General features: G+C 40.8%; 2 protein-coding genes across 7 annotated transcripts in view; one reads left to right on the plus strand and one right to left on the minus strand.

Moving 5' to 3' along the window:
• The window catches only part of TBC1D16 (TBC1 domain family member 16), a 148,014-nt gene extending 145,526 nt beyond the window's left edge, over positions 1-2,488 (minus strand). For 3 of the 6 annotated variants that reach the window (XM_021000878.2, XM_021000879.2, XM_021000882.2), the window contains exon 1: positions 2,277-2,485. The gene's annotated coding sequence lies outside the window, so the exon portion shown is untranslated. The other 3 variants (XM_078155844.1, XM_021000883.2, XM_078155845.1) reach the window with 3 other exon arrangements.
• Positions 2,489-6,294: 3,806 nt separating this feature from the next.
• The window catches only part of CCDC40 (coiled-coil domain 40 molecular ruler complex subunit), a 92,735-nt gene continuing 85,621 nt past the window's right edge, over positions 6,295-13,408 (plus strand). Inside the window, exons 1-4 of the mRNA XM_021000777.2 lie at positions 6,295-6,399; positions 7,854-7,917; positions 8,762-9,205; positions 11,075-11,225. Coding sequence (XP_020856436.1) covers positions 6,371-6,399; positions 7,854-7,917; positions 8,762-9,205; positions 11,075-11,225 — 688 coding nt within the window. The 5' untranslated portion in view covers positions 6,295-6,370. The remainder of the gene's footprint in view (positions 6,400-7,853; positions 7,918-8,761; positions 9,206-11,074; positions 11,226-13,408) is intronic.

Genomic DNA, 13,408 nt, shown 5'->3' on the forward strand with positions numbered 1-13,408 from the left:
TTACATCCACATTATTGAGAGCTATTTTCCAGTATCTCTTAATTCTAAGTTAGATTATTAAAAGCCTTCAAGTACAAAAGAAATTCAATCTACACAATCAAACATGAAAGCCCTGGCAACCAGCCCTGCTTCTCAGATGAACTTGAGGGAGGCACTGAAAATTTAACCATTAAAGACAAATCCTTCTCTTCTTCACTAGTTTTCTAACTGCAACTCAAATCTGAATCAAATTAGTATCAGGCTAACACATGATGCCAACATCTGAATGTGGAAATGAAAGTTTCTAGATTTATCTGGGTTCTGGCTGGGCTCCAAAATTATTTTAGGAATTTTAAATTGCTCATAAGGGGGAAAAAAGAGGAAATAACAAGAAAGAAGAGTTTTGGCTCAAATGAAGTGAAATTTCTTGGGTGGAAAGTCAAAGAAATTATAACAGAGCAGAAGGACCACCCAGTTCTGACATGAACAGGCCAACTAATGGTAAGAAGGAACAACAAACAATACTGAGAGGGCATTAAAAGACCAATAAAAGTAAAACTATGACTATGAAGTGAAAATAATACTTCATAAATTCTTACATCCGTAACATAGGTTTATACGGAATATATATACCTGTTTTCTGCCTTTTTTCAGCTGACTATATTCGGGAGGGGGAGAATGCTTCTAGCCATGTATGATCTATCAATGGGAGACCCCAACTGAATGCTGAAATGGAAGAACTGATGACTTATGGATCTGTCAAAAAAAAAAGGCAGAGGCTTGCCAGGTGACAAAATATAATTTAAGAGAATAAGAGAGAAATCATCCTGAAAGGAGTATGTCCCCAGGACCCTGTGAATGCAAAAGATCTGGAGGTCCCATTGGAGGTTCCATCAGTAAGTGTCAAGTGTTGGTCTGAGGCTGAATTTGAACTCAGGTCCTCAGGTCCTTCTGACTCCGTGAAGGTACTAGCATCCCCTGGGAGAATCAGTGACTGGAAGTAGATAGGCACTGGAAAGACCACAGGAAAGAAAAGCAAGCTTGCTCTATTGATCCAGCAGTGCCCAATTCTAAGGTAAAATATGAAATGTTTAATTAGCACCACTGAACTACTGCTGGGTGTTCTGATAAGACTCAAAATATTAGCCCACCCAAATAACTGTAACAGCAGCTATAAATTATATTACTGAATCAATATAAAGCCTATTAATTCCATTAATGCTCCTTATGATTCTTCCATAGCATTCTTTCTCTCTGAATAGGAATAAAATATGCCCAATACTTCATTCAAAATGTACATTAGACATTTCCTACTTTTTTTTCTTTTCCTACTTTCTACTTCTGGGGAATCCAATACACTTTTGAGCCATAAGAGGACTATCATCAGCAACTTCCACTGAGAAGCTGGGGGGAAGGGGGACGATTGAGTGTGAGAAAAAGGAGCCTGCTATCCCCCTAATTGGAGAAAGGCTTCCCCTAGCAACCAACACATGGCTGGATAAAGAAGGGGGAAGGGCAGGTACCCCAGCCCTAGTATTCCCAGCAGCAGTGCCACAACGCTAGAAATACCTCCAACTCAGTACACGCGTTCCTATTTCCTATATTCTCTATGACTACAGCCAAGGCAAAAAGACTCAGTAACAGCTCTCTACTCAGGAAAGCTTGGAGTAAGGGTGCCTCCTTCCAAAACCAGCTTCACACTAAGTCCCAAAGAGAATCTTCTATCCTCAAACTGTGCTCCCACCCAAATTCCCCACCCAACTACCACTACCACCACTACCTCCCCAGGTACCGCTCGTAGCAATAAGGGTCTCACACAACTCCTAACACACAGAGCTGCTCTTTTTCTGACTACTCCTCCTCTCAAGAGTGCTACTCAAAAGTGCAAAGCCAGGGGTTCCAAAAATGCCTCTACCCCAAGTGGACTGAGCGCCTGGCCTGGAGTCAGGAAGCCCTGAGTTCAAATTCAGACACTTACAGCAGTAAGACTAGCAGCAAGTCACTTAACCTCTCGTGGCCTCAGTTTCTTCATCTGTAAAATGAAAGTAATACGAGCACCTACCTCTCAAGGTTGTTGCGAGGGTCAGCTGAAATGCTTTCCTTCCTTCTCCCTCCCCCACCCATGAGGCTGCAAAGACTCCCTAGTTCTGGGCCCGTCCAGGAGGCAGCCCACCCCTCCCGTACCCACCACCTCCCCACCTGGCCCGGCGGCCTTGCATTTCTCCCCGGTTCGGGGCTCTCCTCACTGCTTCCCATCAGTCGTCGGCCCACCCGGAGCAGCGGGAAGCGAGACTCACCCAGGGCCCGGACACGTTCGGAGCCGGACTCGCCTCCGGCTCTCTCGGCTTTCGGGTCCCGCCAGCGCCGCCACCTCCTCCCCTAAGGATGAGGCGGGGCCGAGCGGGGAGGAGACCGAAGCCCCGCAAGCAGAGGCAGCCAGTCGAGGCCCGGCCCCCCGGCCCGCCCCCTGCTGGGCTACGGTTGCTTCCAGACGGACTCAGGACCGCCCGCCCGCAGGGCCTGCCTCCCGCTGCGGCGGCCGGCACAGCCCCCGCCCTCCCAGATCCGGCTCCGGCTCCGGCTCCGGCTCAGGGAGAAGAGCCAGCCCGGCCGCCCCGCCTCCCACTTCCGGTCCGGCAACACTTCCTTAGCAACCGCACTGGCAACGGAGGCGGCAGGGCGTGGGTGGGGGAGGGGGCGGCCGAGGGGACCCTCTATCCAATCCTTCAGGCCCATCCCCGCACTTCTCTTTTCTTCCTCCTCATGCGGTCCTGTCCATTTCCTTCTACCCTGGCCTTCCTTGCAAGGGGAGCTCTGCCTGGAATCTCTGCCCTGGTTCCTCGGACTCCACACTTGGAGCGCTCCAATGAGTTTGCTTCGGGATGAGCGAATGTGAGAGGAGAGCCGCATTCATCCATCACCAAATCATAGCACTTACATTCCCCACTTTCCCCTCCAAACCTTTAAAAAAAATGATTGGAGTGGGAATGTGTCCCCCCCCATTCACCTGGCACCTTAAAAATGATTGAAAGGAGAGTTCGACTCATTCAACTAGCACCTTAAGAAAAAGATTTGAAGGAGGAATGTGACCCATTTAACTGGCGCTACGTTATTGGAAACAGGCAACTTGCCTATCCAATCATGAGAATCCAGATTACACTTTGTTAAGCTCAATTCTGTACAGCCACTCTTTTTTGGTGACAATAGTTGATAGCCAATAAACATAAAGAGCCTGCGCACGTGAAAACGAAAGACTAGGAGTTTACAATATGATGGGAGAAGACAACAAACAAAAGCTGAAAAGGAGGTAGGGGGTGGGGGGAGAAGAGGTAGCAGGCACAGTGGCACAACAGAGAGGACAAAGAAGACCAAAATGGGCAGCCAAAGGAGAAATGAGATATCTGAGGAGATGTTAGTGTTGTTCCCCTCCTTAAATGTAGGAGTTTATGGTTTCACCCTCTAATCAGAGGGGCAAAGGGCACTGATGAGGTAATAAGGCTGATTGGATCTTGCAAGATGATGAGACTTCCCAGTGATCAATTTACGGGGGGGGGGGGCATGATGGAGAAGCCAAGTCCAAAATGAGTGCAGCCAGATAGGAAATGAGGAAATGTCTGAGCAGGCAGTTATGCAAAGATGACCCAAACACTGTCCCTGAACTTTCTGAGCATCTCCTTTAGCATTAAGTTCTTGCTAGGTGCCAGGCTCTGGGCTGAGCTGGGGTTATTGTTGTTGTTGTTGTTGTCTGTCCTTCATCTTTGAAGAGAACCAATAACATCACAGGGAGATATCTTCATTTGTACATGAATTGGATTTAAGTGAGGCAAAGTTGCACAAAGTTGTCAGCCTCACTCTCTTCCAGAGTCAGCAAAGTCCAATGGCAAGACAAAAGTCGGGATGAACTGGTGATGGCCCAGGATACAGTGTGACCTTGGCATCTTTGATGTGTAACCAAGCTGTAAGTGTTCTATCCTGCTTCATCTTCCTTCCTGACTGCTGGAATAAATTATTCTCAACTGCCCATTCCACAAGGGGAAGTCCATATGTTTAGAGTAGACAGCCCCTTAACTCACCAACAGGTTGTAGTCCATTGTTTCTTTCAACCTGGTTTAGCCTATCTTCCAAGAAAGTTTTACCAGGGTATGATCTCTGCTCATGCTATAGCTTCTTAGAGCCACAGGTGAGAGCTGGATAACAGATGGGCACCAAAGGCAGATGAGCAGCCCTGAAAACAGCCTGGGAAGCCCTCACAGGAGATGTGCTAAGTCCTCCTTGAATACCTTGTAAACTCTTAAGCTGGGGATACAAAGAAAGGCAAAAACAGTACCTGCCTTCAAGAAACTTACATTCCAATGGGGAATACAACATGAAAAAACTAGTTACATAAAGCTACATAAAGAGTAAGTTTAAGGCAGCCTAAAGGGGAAGGTATTTTCAGCCTGAAAGATTGGGAAATATCACTTGTAGAAGGTGGAGTCTGAGCTGAGTCTTAAAGCTAGCCAGGGAAACTAAGAGGCAGAGGTGAGGCGACAGAGCATTTCAGGCACTGAAGGACAATCAATGCATGAAAACAGACAGTGGAGATACACTGTCATGTTTCAGGAACAGCAAGTAGTCCAGTGTATCTGGATAGTAGAGTAAGAAGGTATAAGAAAGGTAGGAAGGGGTCAGGCTATGAAAACCTTTAAATGTTAGGAGAGTTTATATATGATCTTGAAGGTAAGAATTTATTTGAATTTATTGAGCAAGGGGGTGAGGGTACTGAATGGTCAGACCTATAATTTAGAAAAATCATCGGGCTGCTAAGCGAAGGATGAATTTGTGTGGGAAAAGAAACAGGGAGACCAGTTAGATGGGTACTATAGTAGTCCAGGCAATAGGTGACAAGGACCTATAGACCAATAAGGGAGATGTTGTTAAGATAGAAAATACAAGATTTGGTAATGGATTGGATACGTGGGATGAGTGAGAGTGAAGAATTGAGATTGTGAGTCTAGGTGATTGGGAGTATGATGGTACCCTCGGCAGTAATAGGGAAATTCAGAAGAGAGGAAAGTTGGAGGGAAAGGTGGTAAGCTCTGTTTTGGACATGTTGAGTTTGAAATGTCTACAAGAATCCAGGGAAATAGGAGAAAAGCCCAAGACAGAACCTGGAGGGAGACTCCTGTGGTTAGTTAGCTTAACATGGATGAAGAGCCAACAAAGGAAATTAAAAAATGGTTCCATAGGGCAAGGTAGATTGTTCCTAACCCCAAGCTCCCATCTATACCAAATGATATCCAGAAAGTTGCAGGGTTACCATCCCAGGTTCACGGCCAGGTCAGTACTGTTCAGATCTGGCTAGAATATATATCCCATTCTTCTCTTTCTGCCACCTGTTTACCAATCACAATTAACAGATGATGCTAAAAGTAGACAGGCAGTAGTAACAGATAACTACAAAAAGTCAAGGCCTCAGCCTAGAAGTTTCTCCCATCCCCACCTTGATATAAACAATAAATAGGACTTTCCAAAGTAGCCTTCTTGACACCTTGACAGGAGTGTGTCATCAAACACTTCTTCCTACATGCCATTCCCTTTGTCTCTTCAGATATAAGAGCTTATTCGTGGAGACAATAACGCTTATTTTCTTGAGCAACAATCTTGGGGATCCTCTGACCACTTACATCCTGGGTGAGAGGCAGCTAGTGTCACAGTGGATAGAGGGCTGAGTCTGGAGTCCAGATGACTGAAGTTTAAATCCATCTACGAACCTTAATAGCTGTGTGTCCCTAGACAAATCACTTAATTTCTGTTTTCTTCAGTTTCCTCACCTGTAAAATGGGCATAATAATATCTACCTCAAATAGTTGTTATGAGTCTCAAATGAGAAAACATTTATAAAAATTACTCAGCACAGTGCCTGGCAGGAGTAGGACAATATAATGTAATGTAATTTATACAAGTAAATACTTATTTCCATTTAGCAAGCAGAGAAGCCCAGACAGTGCATTTCCCAATTACCATCAAATGTACCTTTTCTCCTAGCAGACCCTTACAAGTTATGCGTCCTGTGACTCTAAAATCAAGATGAGCTGACTCAGAGGCTTACGGTACTATAGAAATGCTTCTCACAGGCTGCAGCCGTGAGCTGTAGCTATCGATAAGTCAGTCGCCAAAGACAACGGTTGCTCTCTATCCACGGGCTCTAGAGACAACGAAGAACAGCCACGATTTCTCTATCCAGTTTGTTTCTGGCTTTGAGATGCAGAGGGAGGAGGTAAGGATACTAGAGAGCAGACTGTTCCATTTCAGGTAAAGGCGAAGGGGTGGACATAAGATCTGTCGAGTTTGGTTCCTTCCAAAGACTACTTAGCCGACGGATGTTGATGGCGTCTCTTAGCAACGGAAGATGGCTGAGCCTGGGGAGGAAGGTCCAGGGTGAGGGGAGCTACCGGGATATTAATGGGAAATGGGGGAAGGGGCTAGCTGGGTGGAGAGACGCTTCCCAGAACGAGAGCAGAAAGTTCAGAGAGAGAGCAGCATCTTCTTTCCTCAGGTTTTCTTTCTGTCTTCCAGGGTATGGGCTTTACCCCTTTAGTCCATTTCTTGTCCCTGAGGCTTCCTCTATGTTTTCTCTCTTAGCTTTCTCTTTCAGCTCCCTATTTCCTTCTCTCCCTCTTGCTGTATTTCTGTTTCTCCTGCTTCGCCCCTTAAAAAAATAAAAGGTAATAAGTTCCAACGGAATTTGAAATGCAGGCAATCCTTATTTATATTAAGGCAAGTAGGAAATTAATTTATTTCATGTCAGTTCAAGACACACATTTAACGCCTACCTTCAACACTGGTTTATCTGAGAATATATTCACTAGTAAGAAGAAGGAAAAGGGCACTCTCATCAACCTTCCTCTTTCCTGGACACTTCCCCTTCCTCTCTTCCTCCTCTCCACTTCCCTACCCACTTCTCTCTTTTCTCCTACTCCTTTCCCCTTCCTCTTTTCTTCTCCCTTTCTTGTTCTCATTCCTTTCACCTCCACTTTCCTCCCCTTTCTCCTCTTCCTTCCCTTTTCTCTAAGGAAAAGGCCTTAGAGAACATTTAGTCCAACCTTTTATTTTAAGGATGAGGAAACTAAATGCCCTTAAAAGTTGAACTCTAGTGAATCAACTTTGAAATTATAGACTACATGAATGTGTAACGGGTCATAAAGAGATCGTTTATTCTTTCCCCCTTGTTCTGAGGCCCTACACTGCCTGAAACATCCTAGAAAGATATGCCTATTTTCGCCCTAAAGGTATGCCTATTCTAGCCCTAAAGACTAGTGGAGAGATACCATGGAGGCTGTTGGTAGTCACATAATCCTCACTACTGAGAATCTAGTGAATATTCTACCTCTCCAACTGCATCATAAATCCATATCAAGGCTCTGTGTTTCTTGAGAAATAGTCATGTATTTGGGGCTAATGAGAATGGAGATTTATAAAAGGATCAGCATGAAGTCTCCTGTCCTTTACCCTTTATTAAAAAGGAGTAGAAATGGCATCACTCCATAGGGCAGAATTGGACTTTTTATAATGTTTCACAGGTTTCTGCTGCCCTAGAAAGGGGGTGTGTGTGTGTGTGTGTGTGTGTGTGTGTGTGTGTGTGTGTGTGTGTGTGTGTGTGTATGCATGTGTGTGTGTAATTCCTGCATGGAGAAATGGATTTAAAAAATAGTTATGAGATTCTTTTCTTTTTCGTGTACTTTTCTCTGGCTTTTGTATTTTCTCAATTTTATCACACAAACAAGCATACTTAAGATATTTCTGGTCTCACTTTATCCAGATGCATTGTTCTTTTTTACTTTTCAAATCACTATTATTTGAATTTATTTGTTTAATTGTTTAACTTATGCTAGGTCTGAAGCAGAAACTGAACCAATTTCTGAAGGTGTGGAAGAACAACAAACAGAAGAGGATGGGGTAAAGTTACAGATATTTATTGCTAACATAAGAAATTCAAGATAGTGAGAACTTGCCCAAGGACTTTGTACATCCCTTTTTCCTTGTCCATGGAACACAAAGATACTAGTCTTATTCCTTAGTGTGCTAAATGCCTGGTTAAGCATATGTGAGAAATTCCACCACTAGATTTCCTAAATTATTTGAAACCAAGCCCCCCCTTTTTTTTTCAAAAGAGGGAAATATTATAGGCAGGTATAGCAATCTATTCTGCCCTACGGGAAAATTGAAGGGGAAGGGTATAAGAGAAGGGGGGGTGCAGAGATAGAAGGGAGGGCAAATTAGGGGAAGGGGTATTCAGAATGCATGCCATTTTGGGGTGGAGGGAGGGATGAGACAGGGAGAAAATTTGGAACTCAAAATATTGTGGAAGTAAATGTTGAAAACTAAAAATTAATTGATTAATTTTTTAAAAAGAAGGAAATATTATTAACCAGAATAAACAGGTCATAATAGGCAGCCTAGTGAATAAAAAAACTGACCTATGTGTCAAGATCCTAGAACTCAAGTCCCAACTCTGACACTCACTTGCTATGTGATGCTGAGGAAGTCACTTAATATCAAACTAGATCTATAAATTATTTATCTGCTTTAGCTTATAAGCTGGGGTTTGCTCAACTAGAGTTTCATACCCCAAGGAAATTGCAGATCTGGTTTAAAAAAAAACCCAGTTGTTAGATAAGCTTAAAATATAGTTGTTTTGCTAATCTCAGCATTCTTTCAATATAATTCTTTCATGAGTTAGCATAATTACTGTGTTTCCTCATCACACTGATCTGCGCCATTTTTGCTTCTGATTGTACAGCCAGTGGTCAGTGAGGACCTTGGAGAAAAAAAGCCAACCCAAGAGGAAGCCAATGAACCATATCCACCAGAAAAGGAAGACAGTTCAACAGAACCAATAGAGGAGCCCAGCTCAACAAAACCAATGGAAGAGCCTAGTTCAACAGAACCAATGGAGGAGCCCAGTTCAGCAGAATCAAGAGAAGAACAAAGCTCAGTAGAACTAAGAGAGGAACCCAGCTCAACAGAACCAATAGAGGAGCCCAGTTCAGCAGAATCAAGAGGGGAGCAAAGCTCAACAGAACCAAGAGAGGAGCCCAGCTCAACAGAACCAATAGAGGAACAAAGCTCAACAGAACCAGGAGAGGAAGCCAGATCAACAGAACCAAGAGAAGAGACAGTCAGTTCCACAGAGCCACTCCCAATTCTGGATATTTCTGAAGCCACTACATCTTCATTTCAATTAGTGAGTGATTCTGTCTTAACACATTTGTTCCCATACTAGGTGCATCAAGGTGTTCAAGACATAATGTTGCAAAGTATTAGATACATTTCTCTGTTAGAAATTAAATGTGGGGCCTAGGAATAAGAATCTGATTTCTAAGATTTTAAGCTATCTTAGACCACACTTTCTGTTCTAAACAAGGTTGGTAAAAACAGGTAGCTTGTTATCAAAGACAGGGTATAAAGACAAGTTTCTATTTTATGTATGAATTGAGAAAGGTAAACCAGGTTTGATGGTGCGTACCTATAATCTCATTTCCTGAGGTTTGTGAATTACTTGAGTTTAGGGGGTTTGAAATTGCTCATTGGATGTTTGCACCAAGTCTGACACCCAGGAGCTATACAAATTTGGCAACAAGAACTGTAAGGAAAAGTTATTTTCTTCACTTACTCAGTTCTCAATGCTAGAAACATAGAAAATAGAAATAGAAATAGAAATAGAAAAAAAGAAATAGAAAGACAGAGCCTATCTATTTAACACACTGTTCTACCTGTCCATTTTGATCTCTTATTTTAAAGGAGACCATTCTAATAAAATCTGAGAATTGCCAACTCTTTACCTTGATAGCTGAGCCTGAAGCTACAGCATTTTCTAAGATTTTTAAGAATTCTATAAAAGCCAGTAATACTTTGTAGACAAACATCTGAGAACAGTCTCTTTCCTCAGGTAGTTATAATTTGACAAGGGAGATAAAAGAAATATGTGATAAATGCAAAAGTATTTTTCTTATGTATATAATTAAATAATAAATGCAAGGGTAGCTTTCTTTTAAGGATAAATAAGGGTCTGGGGATTTGGAGGAAGGTAGTCTGAATGGTGGTTTATGTCAATCAAGGAAAACTTCCTAGAAGAATATTTTTTTAGTGGAATTTAACAAAAGTAAAGGCAGATAAATGGCTAGTAAGAGAGATGCAAACAAGAAAATCAATAAAACATTTTGAAATTCATAAAAGAAAATAAAAAGAAGTACAGAAGGGACCCAAAAAGCAATTTTACTACTCCTTTGTTAAATTTAATAGAAAGACATTTCTTTTAAAAAATAAATTGTATATACAAGACTAGAGAATTCATAGTTTCTTATACATATAACACTCTAAATTATCTTTGTATATTGAAATGTTTGTGTTTTTTGATGATTAAGTTAAAAAATTTTTAAATTAATTTAGAATAATAAAAGAAAAATATTCTTCCTAAGTGGCCAAAAAGAATATGCTATTGGTGGCTTCAAAGTAGTATCTTATAAATGATCATCTGAATTCTAAAACAGTAGGACACTAGTGCTGCTGAGTGGATCTGACAGAGGGAATAATAATAGTTCACATTTCTAAAAGGTTTAAGATTTACAAAGCACTTCTCTCTTTTTTGAGGGAGGGAATGTAAGTATTATATCGGTAACTCAATATGTCAGTCAAGGGCCTGTGATTTTTATCAGTGTGGGAACTCCTTCCACATAACTTAGACCGTTGCCAAGGCCCTAAGAGTTAAGTGACTTATGGAGCTAGTAGAGACAGGATTGGAACCCATATCTTCCTGACTCCAAGTATAGCATTCCATCTACTGTAGCTTGATGTCTTTCTTATATAAGCATTATTTTTAATTTTACAAAAGAAGAAGCTGAGACTTAGCAAGGTGAGATGACTTACCCATAATCACACAGCTATTAAATGTCAAAACTGATGTCAATCTGAATCTCTTCATTCAAAGGCCAAGTCTTTGATAGAAAGGTGATAATATTTAAAGATTTTAATATTTAATATTAAAATATTATTTAAAGATAATATTTAAAGATTTCCTAAAAATCAGTGGTCGGAAGACTTATTTCTGTTGCAGGAAATGATAGATGAAGACTTCTTTAAAAAATACAAAGAGGATATGAGTAAGATAGAACATATACCATTCAGTGACCAGAGTTATTTTATCCCATCTTCAAGAGACAAGAACTCTCCAGGATCATCAGCGGTACCAGACCAGGAGCAATCAGGTAACAATGGCTAAGAGTAAGAGTGTCCTTTATTAATATCATTCTTGGCCAATGTTTCTGAGCCTCTCAATCACATTAAAATGAAATTTAAATATATTGGGACTTCCAAGAAAATAGTGAAATGAGAGGTTACAAGGGAGCCAGACTTCCTATTATCTGACTCAAAAATTAAAAAAAAAAAAAGGAATTCCAGCAAGATAGCAGAGTGAGGAGCTGCAAAGAACCGGGCTCTTTAATCTATCGTATGTAGGCAAGTAGATAAGAAGGAAGGAAATAAGAATTTATTAAGTATCTACCATATGCCAGAGACTCTAAGTACCATATAAATATCATCTCATTTAATCCTTAAAAGTCTGAGAGGTGGGTGTTATTATTATCCTTAATTTACAGTTAAGGAAACAGAGGCAAATAGAGGTTAAGTTACTTGCCCAGGGTCACACAGCTAACAAATGTCTGTGGTCAAATTTGAACACAAGCCTTCCTGACTCCAGGCTTGGTGCTTTATCTACTGTGCCACCTAGCTGCTAAAAATGCTCAAATGAACCTGTGATCTCATCAATTTGGCACTTCCTTATAATGATTCAGATCCTAGCCCACATATTTTTGTGAGATTTTTATTTTGAGACCTCTCAAACATTTGCCACAAGGGGGTCCAGCTAACATGTGGGAGATCTTCACTTTTCCCCAACATTTCAAGGATAATAGTAGAAGGCTTTGACTGTCCACCTGTCATCCTTTGCTTTCACCATATAATCAGCCCATTTTTTCTTTCTGTCATACAATATTTTGATGACATTCTTTACTTCTACTTTTCTTCAGAACCTCTCATGTTGCTACCTGCTTGCATCTACCATCCATCTTTCCATTGCCTTCTGTATGTTGTTCATTTTTAATTCTTCAGAGACAGTCATGTTCCAAACTGCTTTGCCACATAGCAACATCAGGAAAATGTTTATATTGAAAAGGTGGGTCTTTGGTATTAGAGGAAGCTTGGAGTCAGTAAAAGTATATTTTAATAGCATAAAAGCAATCCAGCTGGCTTTCTTCTTCCTTTTCAACTATATTGTCTTGGTTATATATACTGTTGGACAAAGTATATGTGCTGTCCATTCAGAGGCATGTTGAAATCTAAGCAATAGATATTTTTCATCTCTTTGGTTTTTCCTGGATGGATAGGTCAGATTCCTTTGAATAATTACAAACTTCTTCCAAAGAACATCTTCAATATCTTTGGTCTTGGTGCAATTAATAAAATGTCATCCAGAAATAGGATTCTTTACATTCTTGTCTTCAGAGTTTATCACAGTGCCTGACCCATAATAAACCTTACTGACTGATATACTTGAACCACTTTGGCTTTCTTGCCCTTCCCATCTTTATACTCTTTAGTACCATTTCTCCATAAATACCTCAGGGAATGTGAGGTGTTAGGGTACTTATTTGTGTGGTGGCTCCATTCTCCTTGATGGAGAAAACTATTGTAAGTTTTTGCAAACTTTTTCTATTTTTCTTCTGTTCATAGTTTTCTTTCTTTTTTTATCCGTTAATTAATTTGGGATTATTTTGCTTAGTTGGATATCTTGTCAAGCTTTCTTTAGACTGGTGTTACCATCTACTGCTTCCTCTACTTTATGAGACAATACCATTCATTTTTATTTGTCAGATTTTTACAGATGAGTTTATATTCTAGCCCACTGTTGTCTTTGGTTGCCATTTCTCTCCATTTGACAAATAAGTTAAATGTTTGCTGACTATGGCTATTTCTGGCTTCTTTTAGTCTCCTTGTTATGGTAATTAACTTATATTGGTTTAATTTCAGTATGAAATTATAAGAGTTGGTATTGACACATTTTTATTATCCATTCCTCATTTTGTTCAGTGGATTGTTTAAATAATTTAGGGTTAAATCTTCTTAATTACACACAATATTTTTCTCATTACTATTCTTCTTGCTTATTATTAAATCTGATATTAGCTCTGATGAGTCAATGGTCTGACCGTTGTGTGCTCCCTCAGGGATGATACCAAATCTATGATGTATTTTCCTGCCTTTTAAGGGATAGAAATGGGGACAGATTAGAAGAGGGTATCAGAATGACAGAAGTTTTTATATCTTTCCCCCAGTAAGATTAACACAAGGCGAAATCAAAACAGCAAAACTTTTTTTTTCTTTTTTTGCATTT

Source organism: Phascolarctos cinereus, unplaced genomic scaffold, assembly GCF_003287225.1.
Source record: "Phascolarctos cinereus isolate Bilbo 61053 unplaced genomic scaffold, phaCin_HiC Scaffold_5;HRSCAF=322, whole genome shotgun sequence".
Classification (NCBI taxonomy): domain Eukaryota; kingdom Metazoa; phylum Chordata; class Mammalia; order Diprotodontia; family Phascolarctidae; genus Phascolarctos; species Phascolarctos cinereus.